The sequence below is a fragment of the Jaculus jaculus genome, chromosome 8 (assembly GCF_020740685.1).
Source record: "Jaculus jaculus isolate mJacJac1 chromosome 8, mJacJac1.mat.Y.cur, whole genome shotgun sequence".
Classification (NCBI taxonomy): Eukaryota; Metazoa; Chordata; class Mammalia; order Rodentia; family Dipodidae; genus Jaculus; species Jaculus jaculus.
In genome coordinates, this window is record NC_059109.1 from 1,882,694 (window position 1) to 1,897,746 (window position 15,053).

General features: G+C 55.5%; 1 protein-coding gene across 4 annotated transcripts in view; it reads right to left on the reverse strand.

Annotated features, from left to right (window-relative positions):
• Nucleotides 1-15,053, reverse strand: part of Tnxb (tenascin XB) — a 74,441-nt gene that overhangs the window by 351 nt on the left and 59,037 nt on the right. For all 4 annotated transcript variants that reach the window (XM_045157327.1, XM_045157326.1, XM_045157329.1 and 1 more), the window contains 17 exons: nucleotides 10,486-10,812; nucleotides 10,022-10,339; nucleotides 6,956-7,243; nucleotides 6,358-6,636; nucleotides 4,481-4,762; nucleotides 3,298-3,606; nucleotides 2,686-3,021; nucleotides 2,331-2,453; nucleotides 2,062-2,205; nucleotides 1,778-1,897; nucleotides 1,534-1,677; nucleotides 1,312-1,442; nucleotides 1,067-1,199; nucleotides 831-982; nucleotides 653-749; nucleotides 409-570; nucleotides 171-334 (listed from right to left, as the gene is read on the reverse strand). In XM_045157327.1, the coding sequence (XP_045013262.1) occupies nucleotides 171-334; nucleotides 409-570; nucleotides 653-749; nucleotides 831-982; nucleotides 1,067-1,199; nucleotides 1,312-1,442; nucleotides 1,534-1,677; nucleotides 1,778-1,897; nucleotides 2,062-2,205; nucleotides 2,331-2,453; nucleotides 2,686-3,021; nucleotides 3,298-3,606; nucleotides 4,481-4,762; nucleotides 6,358-6,636; nucleotides 6,956-7,243; nucleotides 10,022-10,339; nucleotides 10,486-10,812 (3,509 nt within the window). The remainder of the gene's footprint in view (nucleotides 1-170; nucleotides 335-408; nucleotides 571-652; nucleotides 750-830; nucleotides 983-1,066; nucleotides 1,200-1,311; nucleotides 1,443-1,533; nucleotides 1,678-1,777; nucleotides 1,898-2,061; nucleotides 2,206-2,330; nucleotides 2,454-2,685; nucleotides 3,022-3,297; nucleotides 3,607-4,480; nucleotides 4,763-6,357; nucleotides 6,637-6,955; nucleotides 7,244-10,021; nucleotides 10,340-10,485; nucleotides 10,813-15,053) is intronic.

Consider the following 15,053-nt stretch of genomic DNA (forward strand, 5'->3'; position numbering starts at 1 on the left):
CGCGGTCCCCTGCTAGCCCTCCCCACCCATCAATAAATGGCCTTCACAAGAGACCTTGGTGAAACTGGCATTGGCGTTCTGTTTCAAAGTGAGGCTGCGAGCCCCCCACGGGCTCAGTCGCTCATTGTCACCCCCCCCCCCCCGCAGCCTGCTGCCTCCACAGCCCTCACCTGGTGGTCCACTGTGCTCCCGTACAGTCCGTTGAGGTTGGCGTAGTGGCAGTTTCTGTACCACCAGGCCCCGCGGTAGGAGACAGCGCAGGAGATGAGCAAGTTGTTGGGGTCACGATCGCGGGCGGAAAAGACGCTGCCACTGTGGTAGCTCATAGAGTCCCCTGAGGGGCGTAGGAAGAAGCGGTGAGGATCACCCTCCCGCCCCGCCCACCCCTACCCGCGGTGCCCGCCTTACCTGCGGTGCCGTGGTACCCGGCCAGGTGGAGGCGGTAGTACTCAGCCGCAGAGTCGACCCTGAAGGAGTCGTACTGCGCGAACACGGCCTCATCCCCCGCCCGCAGGTCCACGCGCATGGAGTAGTCCCCGGCCTGTGTCAGGCTGTGCAGGACCTCGTTGCCTGCGGCGGAGCATGGCACATTCAGTGTCCCTGTGCCCACAGCCCCCATCTCCTCCCTGCCTTCCCAACCCTAGACACCGACCCAGCCAGAACTCTCTGGAGATGTTCCCAAAACCGTGGGCATACTCCTCCCAGTCTCTCCAGAAGTCCGTCTGCCCGTCCATGCGCCGCTGGAACACCTGGGGAGGAGGGCAGCATCAGCCTCTGCCCGGGCATCGGTCCCTGTCCTAAGCAGGTGCCCGGGCTTCTCTGCCACCCACCAGCCAGCCACCCCCATCTGTCTCCATGTCACAAAACACGTCCAAGGGCCGCTCGCGGTTGCCGTTGAGGAAGATGGTGGTGGTCTTTGAAGTGCTGACTCCGTTCTGCATCTCCTCCCCACAGTCCCGGGGGAAGGGGATCCGCAGTCCACCTGGAGAGAGGAGGGTGGGGGACAGTCCTTCCTCCAAACCTCGGACTCCTAATTCCCACCCCACTCAGGCCCTGACAGCAGTACCGGTCGTGAAGGAGGTGGACACGGGTGGCGTGAGGCTCTCGCCCCACACGGCCTGCAGCCGGGCGTTGTAGAAGGTGGAGGGGAAGAGGCCGCGCAGCCGCTGGGAGGTGCTCCCGGCTGGGAGCAGGATCTCCTGGGGACAGACGTGGGGCAGCTCAGTGGAGGGCCAGACCTGCTGGAGAGCCAGAGGCAGCACCTCCAGATCTAGCCAGAGGCGAGGTGGCCGCGAGCAGGGGTGGAGGCACCTGGGTCTGTCCTCCAGGGGTGTCAAAGCTGAGCAAGTAGCCTGTGGGTGGGACTTGAGGTTCCGTCCATGTGAGCAAGGCCGTGCGGGGAGTCACTTCCTTGGCCTCCAAGTCCTGGGGGGCCTTCAGCCCTGAAGAAGGAAGGTGGGAAACAATGATAGAGATGAGGCCCATCCTGACTCCCTCAAACCTTCCCTTAGCCATTCTCCACATCCCCCATACCTGTGGTGAAGGTGATACTTGCTGGGGAGGTGAGATTGGGGCCCCGCAGGCCCCGCACGGTGGCTGTGTAGTTGGTGTGGAGCACCAGGTCACGCAGGGGGTAGTCCACAGCGCTGCCCGGTGCAGAGGCCTGTAGAGGTGGGGCTGGGGGTGGGGGTGGGCATCAGCACCCGTCAGTCTGTGCTGGTCCCCTGCTCTCTCCACTGAGCCAGCTCCCTCCAGAGGGAGGCTCAGTGCTGCTCACCCCCGGGAGCTGCGACCCGAACGTTGTATTTGTCCACAGGGTTCTGGGGGGGCTTCCAGTGCAGTAGGGCAGATCCCTCAGTCAGGTTCAGCGCACGCAGCTGGGTGGGTCCGTCAGGAACTGGAAGAATGGAGGGAGTCACAGGGGTCCCCACCCATCCTCACTCCACTGGCCGCGAGCTCACTGATGGTTAGTGTGCCAGAGCTCCCTTTGGCCTCCCTTCACTCATATCCCAGCCACGGCACTTTGGGCGTCCACGCCTCTGGCGGATGGGCAGTCCTCACCTGTGGTGAGGAAGCCTGTAAGAGGCTCGCTCTCTTCAAAGCCTCGGACGGAGACCACGGTCACTTCGTAGCGAGTGTCTGGGCTCAGGCCCTGGAGAATCTGGCTCTGGGTCCGGCCGTCCACCAGCACACTCTGTGGCTCTCCTGAAAACACAGTGGGGGGCGGGAGGTGGTGACCCAGGGGACCTGAGCGCAAATGGCAGGTGGAAGTGTGTTGTGGAGGGGCGGGAGGAACGAAAGCCAATGAGGACACAGAAGAAAGTGGTCACCTCCGTCTGCCAGCTGGTAGGAAACTTTGAAGCTGTCCACCCTGGATGGTGGTGGCACCCAGTTGACCTTGGCTGATGTCTCACCAATGTCACTGAACTGGAGATCACGGGGGCTTTCCAGAACTGGGGAAATGAGCACAGGGTCGGGGGCAGGAATGACAGTGAAGGCAGGCACACATTCTTGGGGTTCACTGGTCCCAGAGTTGCCCACCACCCCTTTCCTCGAGTCCCTCAGGGTAGACATCACCTTTAGACTCCTTCGGGTCCTCTAACAGCTCACCAACCCCCGCCAGCTGCTGGGTTCCACCTGTGAAGTTCAAAGCCCTCCACTTTGGCACCCCCTTGGGGGCCTCACCTGGGCTGAGGGTATGGGCAGTGCCCTGGGTGCTGTCAGCCTTGTGAGGCCCACGCAGCCCATAGAGAGTAAGGCTGTAGAGGGTCCCAGGACGAAGATCGCGGAGCACGGCTGAGCGCCGGGTCCCAGGCACCATCAGCTCTCGCTGGAGCAGCGGACGAGGATGAGGCTCCAGGATGCTTGGTGATGGGACACCAAAGCGGAGCAGGAAGGAGTCGAAGGCTCCAAGTGGAGCCTCCCAGTTGAGCCGCAGAGAACTTGTGGTCACGTCGGTCACTGACAGCTGGGACAAGCGGGGTCCTGGGTCCCCTGGGGCCAGGCCAGCAGGAGCTGGCCCTGTGCAGATAGGAGGGAAGGCTTTGGAGACAGATGCACAGCATTTCTGAGGCCTGGGGCAGGGCCCTTCCCTACCCATCCCTCAGCGAGGTGGGGCGGGCGCAGTGCTAGTGCATGGACGGATGCCCTGCTAGTGTGGCGGCCTCATGGCAGGGGCATGGAGGCAGGCGCCCCTCTGCCTCCTAGGTGCCTCGCCAAGCTCTCCTCATGACAGCCACTTTGATGCCCCTTCTGCCCTTCCCACCCCCGGCAAAGCTGCACCAGGCCTCACCGTACCTGTGGTGCCCTCAGCAGAGATGGGTCCATGGCGCTTCCCCGCGTGGAGGCCATAGAGGGAGAAGTTGTAGGAGGTACTGGGCTCCAGGCCTGAGATCAGGACCTTGTCCTGGTCACCATCCATGAGCAAAGCCTGGGGCTGTCCCTCTGTGTCCTGATACTGGACCACAAAGGAGTCAAAGGGTCCGCGGGCCACACTCCAGGAGAGGCGCAGCGAGTCTGGGGTTGCCTCTGTCACAGCCAGCATCCCCAGGCGGGGTGCTTCAGGAGCCTCGGGGTCCTCGGGGGCTGGTGTGTCCTCTTCTGGGGCTGTGTGGGAGGTCAAGGCGGACCTGAGTGGGGGTACTCTGACCTTTCCATGTTGCCCTTTGAAGAAGGGGTGATGAGGCTGGTGGCACTGCACAGGTCCTGGCACAGTAGCCCAGGGGAGGGGTTCTTCCAGGACCTTTGGCAGTGACTCTTGCTGCCCATGGGACCTCTCTGAGCCCAACCCTGAGGGCTACCTCCTGCCTGGGCTCTTTGCTGTGTCTGGACCAGGCTTGCTTCCCCTCGCCCAGGCCCTGGCTCATCACGTCCCACCAGGCAACGTCCTGTTGTTCTTCAGGTGCTGCCTCTGCCCCACCCAGGAAGCCTGAGCTCTGTGCTCCTTCTGAAAGCAGCTGAGGGTAGCGCTGGCTGGCGGACGTGCCTGGCAAGTCACACTAGCCACGTGCCCCTGGCCTGGCTGATCTGCAGAGGGTGTCGGTGCCTCTGGAGGCGAAGCTTGCTCCATAAATGCAGTTCTCCCCCACCCCCATGTCCTCTGCCTGGGCCATTTCCCAGTGATTTTCCGCTTGACATGATGTCCCTGACTCATCTGTACCAGGTTTGTCCCTATGCAGGCAAGGTCACCCTCCTGGAGGTCAAAGCTGCACCAACGGTTACTGGGGAGCAGCACGATGGGGTGCAGCAGGTTCAGAGCAGGGAACCCTGTCAGGCCTTTCTTTCCTAGCTGCCCTGGCTCTCACGTTTGGCTGTGATCAATGGCCTAAGGGGCACAAACTCTCCCTTCCCGGGCCCTGGCAAGGTGCTGCGCCCCCTCCCCTCATCTGCACACTGTGGCCAATGCCTTTGTCTGCAGAGGCATGGCACGAGGAAGACCCTGCAGGGCTGCTGCTAATGCCACCATGTGGGACAGCCTCACCTGTCACTCCCACTGTGGAGACGGGGCCCAGACGCTTTCCTCCAAGGAGCCCATACAGCAGAAACTTGTATTTCCTGCCGGGCTCCAGGCCCTCTACAGTGACCTTCTGCTGGTCAGCAGCCACAGGCACTGCATGGGGCTGCCCACCTCTGTCCCTGTACTGGATCAGGAAGGAGTCAAAGGGGCCCTGGGCCACCGTCCATGAAAGCTGCACAGAGTCGGGGGTCTCTCCAGTCACCGTCAGTTCCCCAAGGCGGGGTGGTGGCGTCCTCTCCAAGGGAGCTGTGCAGAGGGTGGGGGACACTCAGTCAAGAGCTGCCTGATCCCAGACCTGGCCACTCCTGGGGAAAGGGTCTTTTTAGAGACAGCCACTGGAGGACAGTCCTGTCCTGTCTGTCTCCTCGCTAGACATTGCCCAGCCCTTGCCCTCCCTGCTGCTGGCTTGTAGCAAATACGGGGAAGGCCTTCCCGAGGAAGGGCTCGCTGCAGGCTCACAGAGGACCTTCATTTCCACTGGGCAGGGCTGTGCAGAGCTGAGAGGCTCCCAGACACCTCCAGACGGGGACCTGGGCTGGGCAGCAGGCCACGGGCTCTCAGCAACACCCAACATGCCCTCTGCCATCCACCATCAGCCCATCTACTTCCCTAGCCCGGAGCTAACCACCACTGATCCAGGGTAGCAGGGCACAGAAGCAGCCAGAGGCAGAGGTGGGAGAACATAGAGCATGACAGAGGTGACTTGTCCATGTGGGGATGGCATGCATTCGTGCGTGCGTGATGTGGCAAACGTATGTACAATGTTTGCACGTTTGCAGATGCAGGAGCCCTGTGTGCAAGTGTGTGGAGGCCAGAGGGGAACACTGGCTTCCCTGAGGCAGCTTCCCACCCTATCATGCTGCCTGATTCTTCTGTTTGTACCCCCACCCCACCACAGGACTAGGGTGACAGCTGCACGTGGCCACACTCAGCCTTTCATGAGGGGCTATAGACTGTTGATCTCAGACCCTTATGCTTGTATGGCAAACACCCTTACCCAATGAACCATTTGCTCAGCCACTGTGAGGGTGCCCTTTGATAGTGAGGGCCAGACAAGCCTGCGTGAAAACCCCAAACAAGGGCTGGGGAGATGGTTTAATGGTTAAGGTGCTTGTCTGCAAAGCTTAAGGACCCAGGTTTGATTCCCTAGGGCCCACCTAAACCAGATGCACATGGTGGCGCATGTGTCTAGAGTTCGTTTGCAGTGGCTGGAGGCCCTGGCGCTCCCATTCCTTCTCCCTCCCTCCCCTTCTCTCTCCGAAATAAATAAAACATTAAAGAAAGAAAGAAAACCCCAAACAAGTGTTTTGGAGCTTAAGGGTCCCAGGCACTGATGTCCGGTCGGTGACTCACGGACCTGAGAATGGGATAAGGGTCAGTGACCCACTCCACCCCTTCCTGGGGGACTGAGTCATGGGTACAAGAACACCAGAACTTTCCACAGTTTTTCTGCAGCCAAGCCCTCCCTGACTTTCCACCTCAGGCTGGGAGGAGGACGGGCACACGGAGTGCCAGTGAGGACTACTGGTTACCATGACGCGGTGAATAAGCTGAGGTGCTCCACAGCTGGTGAGAGCTGGGTGTGGGATCTGACCAGAAGGTAGTTTAGCTGTTCTGGAATTTGCTATGCAGTTTCAGGGTGGCTTCCAACTTGCAGTGAGCCTCCTACCTCCACCCCTCAGGCCCTGGGATTAAAGGCGTGCCACCACGTCCAGCTGGGACTTGCTTTTGATGGAGGACGACTATGCCCAGGCTACAGACAGGCCCTGAAGGCCTTGAGGACATGTCTTGGGAGCCCAAGAAAGAGCTCTGGAAAGATGGGAGGCAGGACCCAGGCTCACCTGTGGTGCCTTCGGCAGAAACGGGGCCCAGCCGCTTCCGGCCTGCCAGGCCATAGAGCAGAAACTTGTATTTCTTATTGGGCTCCAAGCCAGGGACAATGACACCATGCTGGTCAGCTGTCACCGGCACCACCTGGGGCTGCCCGTCCCTGTCCTTGTACTGGACCAAGAAGGAGTCAAATTCACCCTCAGGGACGGTCCACGAGAGGCCCACGGAGTCAGGGGTCACGTCCTTCACTGTCAGCTCCCCAAGGCGGGGAGGGGGCTTCGTGTCTGGGACTGGAAAGGAGAGGGAGCTGCATCGAGGGACAGTGGCAGTGGAGCAGGGCAGCTTTGTGGTGGACATGGGTGAGGGGACTGGAGTAGCAGTAGAGATAAAAGAGGATCCAGCAAAGAAAGCAAGTGTCCTCTGAAGGGTCGATGCAGGGAGAAGGAAGGGAATGAAGGGACAGGGAAACTTGTGGTCTGGATTAGGGTAGCAGATATAAAATGGGTCCCAAAGGCCCAGGTCCGGAATGGGAGTGCACAAAAACATGAGATCCCAACATCCACCTTGAGGGGGCGCCTGCTGACCGAGCAGAGCTCAGCCCTCACTCACGGGTCCTGGCGTCCACAGACACTGGGCCGTGGCGTTTTCCCGCGTGGAGTCCGAAGAGCAGGAACTTGTATTTGCGGGCCGGGTCCAGGCCCCAGAGGGTGACTTCCCTCCCATCTCCGCTCACAGGCACGGCCTGGGGCTGGCCCTGGGCGTCCTTGTACTGAACGAGAAAGGAGTCGAAGGGGCCCTGGGCTACTGTCCAGGACAGACCCACGGTGTCCGAGGTCACTTCTGCCACAGACAGCTCTCCCAGGCGCTGCTCCATGGGGGGCTGTGTGGGCTGGGAGGCTGCAACGACAGAGCACAGGAGGCTGAGAGTGGAGGCTCGACTTCTCAGGGAGCCAGGCTTTACCCAGGGTGTGGACCACAGATCACAGAACGCATTTTAATTTTTTAGTTTTTAAAGTTTTCATTTATTCAAGGTAAGGTCTCATTGTAGCCCAGGCTGACCTGGAATTCACTATGTAGCCTCAAACTTACAGTAATCCTCATGCATCACCATGCCTGGCTTACTTACTTTATTTGAGAGAGAGGAAGGGAGAGAGAGAGGGAGGGAGGGAGGGAAAATGGGCATGCCAGGGCCTTCAGCCACTGCAAATGAACTCCAGACACGTGTGTCACCTTGTGCATCTGACTTAGGATGGGTCCTTTGGCTTCCAAGGCAAACTCCTTAACCACTAAGCTATCTCTCCAGACCTCACAGAACTCGTATAAATGGCTTTGCTTTTGCTGCAGGCCCAACATCCACACAGAAGTAGGTGTTATGACTACCTCTGTGCTGCAGGAGCTGAGGCATGGGGGTTCAGAAATTTTATATATATATTCATAATTCTGTCTGCCTGCCTGCCTGCCTGTCTGTCTGTCTGCCTGCCTATCTATCTATCTATCTATCTATCTATCTATCTATCTATCTATCTATATTGGTTTCTCAAGGTAGGGTCTCACTGTAGCCCAAGCTGGCTTGGAATTTGCTATGTAGTCTCAGGCTTGCCTTGAACTCATGGTGATCTTCCCTACCTCTACCTCTTGAGTCCTGGGATTAAAGGCATGTGCCACCACGCCCAGCCTAAAAAACTTTTAAGGTATTTATTTGCAAGGAGAGAGGAAGAAAGAAAGAGGGAAGGAAGAAGAGAGAGAGAGAGGGACAAAGAAGGAAGGAAGGAAGGAAGGAAGGAAGGAAGGAAGGAAGGAAGGAAGGAAGGAAGGAAGGGGCACACTAGGGCCTCTTGCCATTGCAAATAAACTTCAGACCCAAGCGGCACTTTGTGCATCTGGCTTGGGTACTGGGGAATTGAACCTGGGCCATTGGGCTTTGCACAGTGCCTTTCACAGCTGACCCATCTCTATAGCCTCAGAAATGCTTTCAAAACCCTCGTCCAGGGATGAAAAGCTGGCTCAGCAGATAAAGGTTCTTGTTTGCAAAGCCTGCCAGACTGTGTTTGGTTCTCCAGTACCCACATAGCAGTGGTGAGAGGCCCCAGTGCACGCATTCTCTCCCTTTCTCTCCCTCTCAATCTAAAATAAACAAATGACCATTAAAAAAAATCATCAAAATCTGAGAGGATATAAATAAATCAAATGGAATCCTTCAGTTTTGGACAATGGAACACTTAGGAGCTATAGATCGTTGCTAGAAAATTTTCAGTGCCAGGGATGGGATACCTTCCAGTGAGTTGTTGGCCAGGGAGGTCCCTGATGTCCCCAAAACATTATAGGCCATTGCCAAGGCCCTTGGTTTCCCACCAGGAATAGATGGTAAGACCCTATTGCTGAAGACTCCACATACTTGGGCTGCAAGGCCACTGAGAAATCCTGCTGGAACTGAGCTGATAACCTCTTCCATGTACACCAGCTGACAGAAAGCTGGAAGAAGCCATTCTACATGCAGTTCAATGGAAGAAAGATACACCACCGGTGCAGATACTCAACAGTGGACACTGCAAGCCTTATAATTGGCCAGCCAGGCCAAATGAGCCAATGGATGAAATAGTGGCGCGTCTGTCATGGTGGAAACCAACTGCCTTCCAACTGGACTAGAGGCCCACTCCAAGGGAGGGAATACATCCCTGATACTGAAAACTTAAAACAGGGGTAGTCATGAGCCCTCGGGTTGTAACATCTGCTCATGTCTGGATTAGTGTATATACTATGCTTATCAAACTGCCCAGTAAGAACTTCTCTTAATATTCATACCCTTATATTAATGCTACTCTCACTTTGGACAGAGAATCTTCTCTTTTCAGATGGCAGTGACCTTGGGAGAACTCAGAAGGTATCATGGTGCTGGAAAGAACTAGAGTACCGAGTAACATCTAGATCACACCTTCCAAGGCTCAGGGTCTAATGCGGAAGAGGTGGTGGAAAGAATGTAAGAGCCAAAGGAAGGATTGGACTCCTTACAACGTGCTCCCTCCAGACAAAAAATTGGCCTCGATATCCATGACCTCATAATGCCTGACACTACCTATATAAGAGCATCATAAAAGGAGGGAAGGATCATGGCATCCAGATAGAGGAGAGAGTGAGATGGGGAGTGGATGTGATGGAGAAGGGAATTTCAAAGGGGAAAGGAGAGGAGGGGGGTATTACCATGGGATATTTTTTATAAACATGGAAAATGTTTAATAAAATTGAGGAAAAATAAAATAAATAAATAAAAACAAATAAATAAATCACAGTCCTCGAGGAGGCAGATTCAATCTCAAGTCTAGACCACATTTGGAGTCACTAAATACCCACTAAGGGAACCGAGGGTGCAGTAAGTGAGACACTGAGCAAGTCAGAGGCTCTGGGACAGATGGAGGAGGTGGGCGGGCACAGGCAAGTGCACGCATGGCCACAGCACGGGGCGCGGCAGGCGCGTGAGCGGTCAGGGCACAGGACGCAGCAGGCGCGTGAGTGGTCAGGGCACGGACGCGGCAGGCATGTGATTGGTCAGGGCACGGGGCGCGGGCGAGCAGTCCTGCATTGACCTGCGCTTTGTTGTGAGCAGGCAGAGGAGAGAGAGAGCGAGCAAGAGGAGGGAGAGGGAAGGAGAAGAGAGAACCCAGAATGGCTCTCACTCACCAGTTACGCCCACGGTGGACACGGGGCCCACGCGCTGCCCCTCGCGGAGTCCATACAGGTGCATCTTGTACTTGCGCCCTGGCTCCAGCTCCCCCACGGTGGCCTCCCTCTCCAGGCCATCGACACGCACCACCTGGGGCCGCCCGTCCCTGTCCTTGTACTGGATGGTGAAGGAGTCGAAGTGGCCTTGGGGGACGGTCCAGGACAGGCTCAGGGAGTCTGGAGAGGATCCTGTCACCGTCAGCTCCCCCAGAAGAGGCTCCTCAGAGGGCTGTGGGGCCTCTGTGCTGGGCTCCGTGGGGGTCTCTTCCTCTGCAGCTGAGGAGGGGGCACGGAGAGGGTGAGGCAGGGTCCCCCAGTACGTGTCTTTGGCTCTTGGGGAGAAGGACAGAGATGCAGTGGCCACCAAAGGGCTGGGGGTCACCTCTGGGCGGATTCTACTCTGGGCTCCCACAACCACTCACCTGTCACCCCGAAGGCAGACACGGGGCCCACGCGCTGGCCGCTGTGGAAGCCATACAGGTTCATCTTGTACTTGTGGTCTGGCTCCAGGCCCGGGATGGTGACCTGGTCCTCATGTCCCGGCACCCGCACTGCCTTGGGCTGTCCATCTCCATTCTTGTACTGGACCAGGAAGTGGTCAAACTGTCCCTCGGGGACCGTCCAGGAGAGGCTCAGGGAGTCGGCGGTGGCATCTGTCACGGTCAGCGCCCCCAGGCGGGGTTTCTGAGGTGGTGGCTCCAGGGTTGTGGTTGGCATCACCGGCGTGGTTGTAGCCTCCTCCTCTGGAGCTGGACACACACGTAACAGGACAGGTGAGGCCTGCTCCACCATTAGTTCCCACATGATGAAACATTTACAGAGCGAAGCCATGAAGAACAGAGAACACTGGCCACAGTGGCTCTACCTCACCTGCTCTCAGCTCCTTCAACATCGCCATCCCAAGCACCCCAGACAGATCCCGGCCCTCTCCCTCCATATGCCAACACCCACTTGACTTCTCCCCTCCCTCCAGAAGTTACTTCTGAGCAAGCCCAGGAGGCTTACACCCTGGGCTTCCCTTGCCGGTTCTTCTTGCCATCTCTTGTCACCAGGGTTATGACGTGGCCAAACAGGCTCAGACTATGTCCCTGGGCTGACCAGAAATAGGAATCTTCCCTCACCTGATGCCCGGTGTCACCAGACTCTTACAGAGTTTCTTCTGGCTCCCTCATTCACTCCCATCTCCTCCAGCCCACCTTCTGGGCTGGGCCACCATCTTTTCTCACCCAAGTTCCTTCCCCCAGTCCTCCCTGTCTTCAGGCCCACTCCTGCCTTCCCACCCAGTGTGCGTCACATGGCCACCCAGCGTCCTCCAACAGCAGATGTCAGCACTCTGTGCACAACTGGTGACCACTGCCCACCCCTTCTCCCAGCAGAACCCAAGGCTGCTCCACCTTCCTCTCCACTCACGTCACAAGAGGGACCGTGCCTCGGAGGACATGACCCAAAGCCCTCCATGTTCTTTGTGGGTGACAGTGGCTCTGGCCTCCTGCTCCTAGCACCAGGGATACTGCTCTGACAATGTCATTAAGATGATGCCTGTGGACCTCGGGTCTCAGTCATCCCCTGGTCCCGACGGGCAGCCTGGTTCAGACATCTCTGTGGGGTCCTGCTCTGGTCCCTGACTGCCATTCTCTGCCCTTTCTCCTGTCCTTGTTGGCTTTTGTTGGTCCCCTTGACATTGAGCCCATGAAAAGGTCAACTTGAGTTGTCCCTCAAGGCTTCACACTGTCACCTGTGACCTGTCTGGTCATCCCAGCTGGGCCTCAGTTGCTCAAAGCCTGGCTTGGCACAGTTCAGTCTTGTGTCCGTGACACAGAACATGGACATCATACAAGGCCAGTGGACACCCTGATGGCCAGCATGGAGCCATAATTCCACACAGACAAACGAGCCCTTGCCACAGAATGCCTAAACCTCCCCAACATAGAGAATCTGAGTGACAACTGCTTCCATATGAATTACGCTGTTGGCCCCTCTACACACCCTCTGAGGTGGTTTGATTCAGGTGTTCCCCATAAACTTAGGTGTTCTTAATTCTAGGGCCCCAGCTGATGGAAATTTGGGAATTAAGGCCCCCTGAAGGCATGTATTGTTGGGGGTGGGCTTATGGGTGTTATAACCAGTTTTCCCTTGCCAGTGTTTGGCACACTCTCCTGTTGCTGTTGTCCACCTGATGTTGGTGAGGAGGTGATGCCTACCCTCTGCTCATGCCAGCAATGCAAACCTGAGTGCAACAGTAAAGTTAGTACTCAGGAGTGGTGTCATTACTGCTCGATACCTTACTGTCTGGCTTTGACCTTTTATAGCTGATTTTCAAGAGGAATGTGGAAGGATTTGAAACCTTGGCCTAAGAGACACCTCACAGTGCTGTAAGTACAGCTTGATGGACTGTTCTGGTCAGAGTTAAAAGACCTGAATGCAATAAGAACTATGGACTGTGAGGTTTGGCTTATGAAGGTGAGACAGAGCTTTGCCTGGACTGGGCTAGAAACAGTTTGTGTGGGAAGCTTGCTGTTATGCCCATGTCCTGAGAACTTGTGCAGGGTTGCATTGTTCAGAACCGGACTGGTGTGAGCTGAGGGATATGGCATAGAAAAAATGAAGTCTTTGGGCAGAAACTGCTGCCTGTTCAGCTGCAAGTGAGAGATTACAGCCTTTGAGACTGGGCCAGCTCACCTGCATTGGGACAACAGGAAGAATGTAGACTGTTTTGATGGGGCATGAGTGCTCAAGGAGTGTCCTATTGCTTTATTCCCCTCTGGATTAACAAATTGGCACCCTGCCTGGTATTATGGACTATAAGAAATACTGGAAAGAGAGGGTCATTGAATTTGCAACACGGTCTTATGTTTTGGAAATGGCCATGGGCAGTGTGAAGCAGGTTTGCTGGATGCCTGCATGGAGACCTGATGGAGCCGTGAGGATGAACTGTGGGTTGCAGTGGAGACCCAGTGGAGATGCTGGGACCATGAGATGGCTGCCAAGGAGAGCTGCTGGCTCTGGATGAAACTTTCCAGGACTGTGAGTAGCATAGCTGGAGGAGCAGAATTGGAACTCCAGAGACTTGTCATTGCTTAGAATTGTTGGACTTGGAGACTTGTCACTGACTAGAATTTTTGGACTTGGAGCTACAGAGTTTAATGTTTGCCCTGGTTGTTTTAAATCTTGTATTGGTTAAGTATTTCTTTGCTATTCCTAATGCCATCCTTTGCACTGTGAATGTTTATTCTATGCATATTTATTCTGTTTATTCTGTGTTTATACGTTTTGGGAGGACTTTTTTTTTGTATCATGGCTCAGTTAAAAGACCTTGGATTGTGGGGATGTTGAACACCATTGGGATTAATAAAAACTCTGGGGAATTTTTAAAGCACTGTATTTTATATCATGTATGGTTATCAGTTTATGGGGGCCAGGGGTGGAATGTGGTGGTTTGATTCAGGTGTCCCCCATAAACTTAGGTGTTCTGAATGCTAGGATCCCAGCTGATGGAGATTTGGTAATTAATACCTCCTCGAGGGAGTGTATTGTTGGGGGCAGGCTTATGGGTGTTATAGCCAGTTTCCCCTTGCCAGTGTTTGGCACACTCTCTTGTTGCTATTGTCCACCTTATGTTGGCCAAGGGGTGATTTCCACCCTCTGCTCATGCTATCGTTTCTCCCTGGCTTCATGGAGCTTACCCTAAAGCCTGTAAGTCAAAATAAACCTCTTGCTCTTGGTCAGGTGCTTCCTGCCAGCAATGTGAACTGGACTGTAACACTCTTCCATAGGTGGAACTTCTTGAGATGCCAAGGGGTGGAGCTGAGATCTAACAGCTTCACTCACAGCTGAACCCCACCTGCTACCCCACCCCCCCTGCAAGCTTCTAACTCAAGCCCACATCCTGAGCAACTCCTCCCCAAGCCTCCTGAGTCACCGACAACTCTGTACTCCCAGGAGCATCAATCCTTGGCTCATTACAGGCAAGCTGTTGGGGAGCTCTCACTGGGGACAGTGACACTCTGCTGCACAGTGCCCCAATCACAGCATCCAACTCTGGAATGGACAAACTAATGCACTGGAGTAAGAGACTAGAATTCCAAGTAAGTGGGTGCTCGGGTCACAGACAGCATGCTGCGTGACTGGCGCCCTCCCTGTCCCCTCAAGGGCGCCAAATGAATCTAGACACAGCCACTGTGAGGAATGCCAGCCAGCAGAAGCTCGGCAGTGACCTGCAAGAGAGTCTGTGCCCAGGACGCAGTGCTTTGATTTCAAGGGCTGAGTCCTGAGCTGGCATCTGGCACCCTCGGGTCTTGTTAGCAATACAGAATGTCAGACCCGTGAGGGACACTGCTTGGCTGAAAGCTCTTTGTGGAAGAGCTCGGGTGGCCTTGATGCCCAAAAGAGGTGGTTCTAAGCTTGGCGTGGGGGTGCATGCCTTTAATCCCAGCCTTCAGGAGGCAGAGGTAGGAGGATCACCGTGAGTTCAAGGCCACCCTGAGACTACATAGTGAATCCCGGGTTAGCCTGGCCTGAGTGAAACTGTACCCCTACTTTACAAACAAAACAAAACAAAACAAACAAACAAACAAAAAAAAAAACCCAGGTGTTTCTAGGGCTGGAGAGATGGCTCAGCAGTTAAAGATGCTTGTCTGCAAAGCTTAACAACTGGGATTCAATTTCCCAGTACCAAAGTAAAGCCAGATGCACAAACTGGTACATGCACCTGGAGTTCATCTGTAGTAGTTAGAAGCTCTAGTGGTTCTCTCTCTCTTTCTCCTTTCCCCTTAAAAATAAATAAATAACAATAATTTGAAGCTGAGCATGGTAGCACATGACTTCAATCCCAACATGTAGGAGGCAGAGGTAGGAGGATTGTGGTGAGATCAAGGCCATCCTAAGACTGCATAAAAAGAGCCCCATCAGCTTGGGCTAGAGTGAAACTCTACATGGAGAAAACAACAAACAAAACAAAAACAGGTGTTTCCACAAAGAGGGCAAAAAAGGA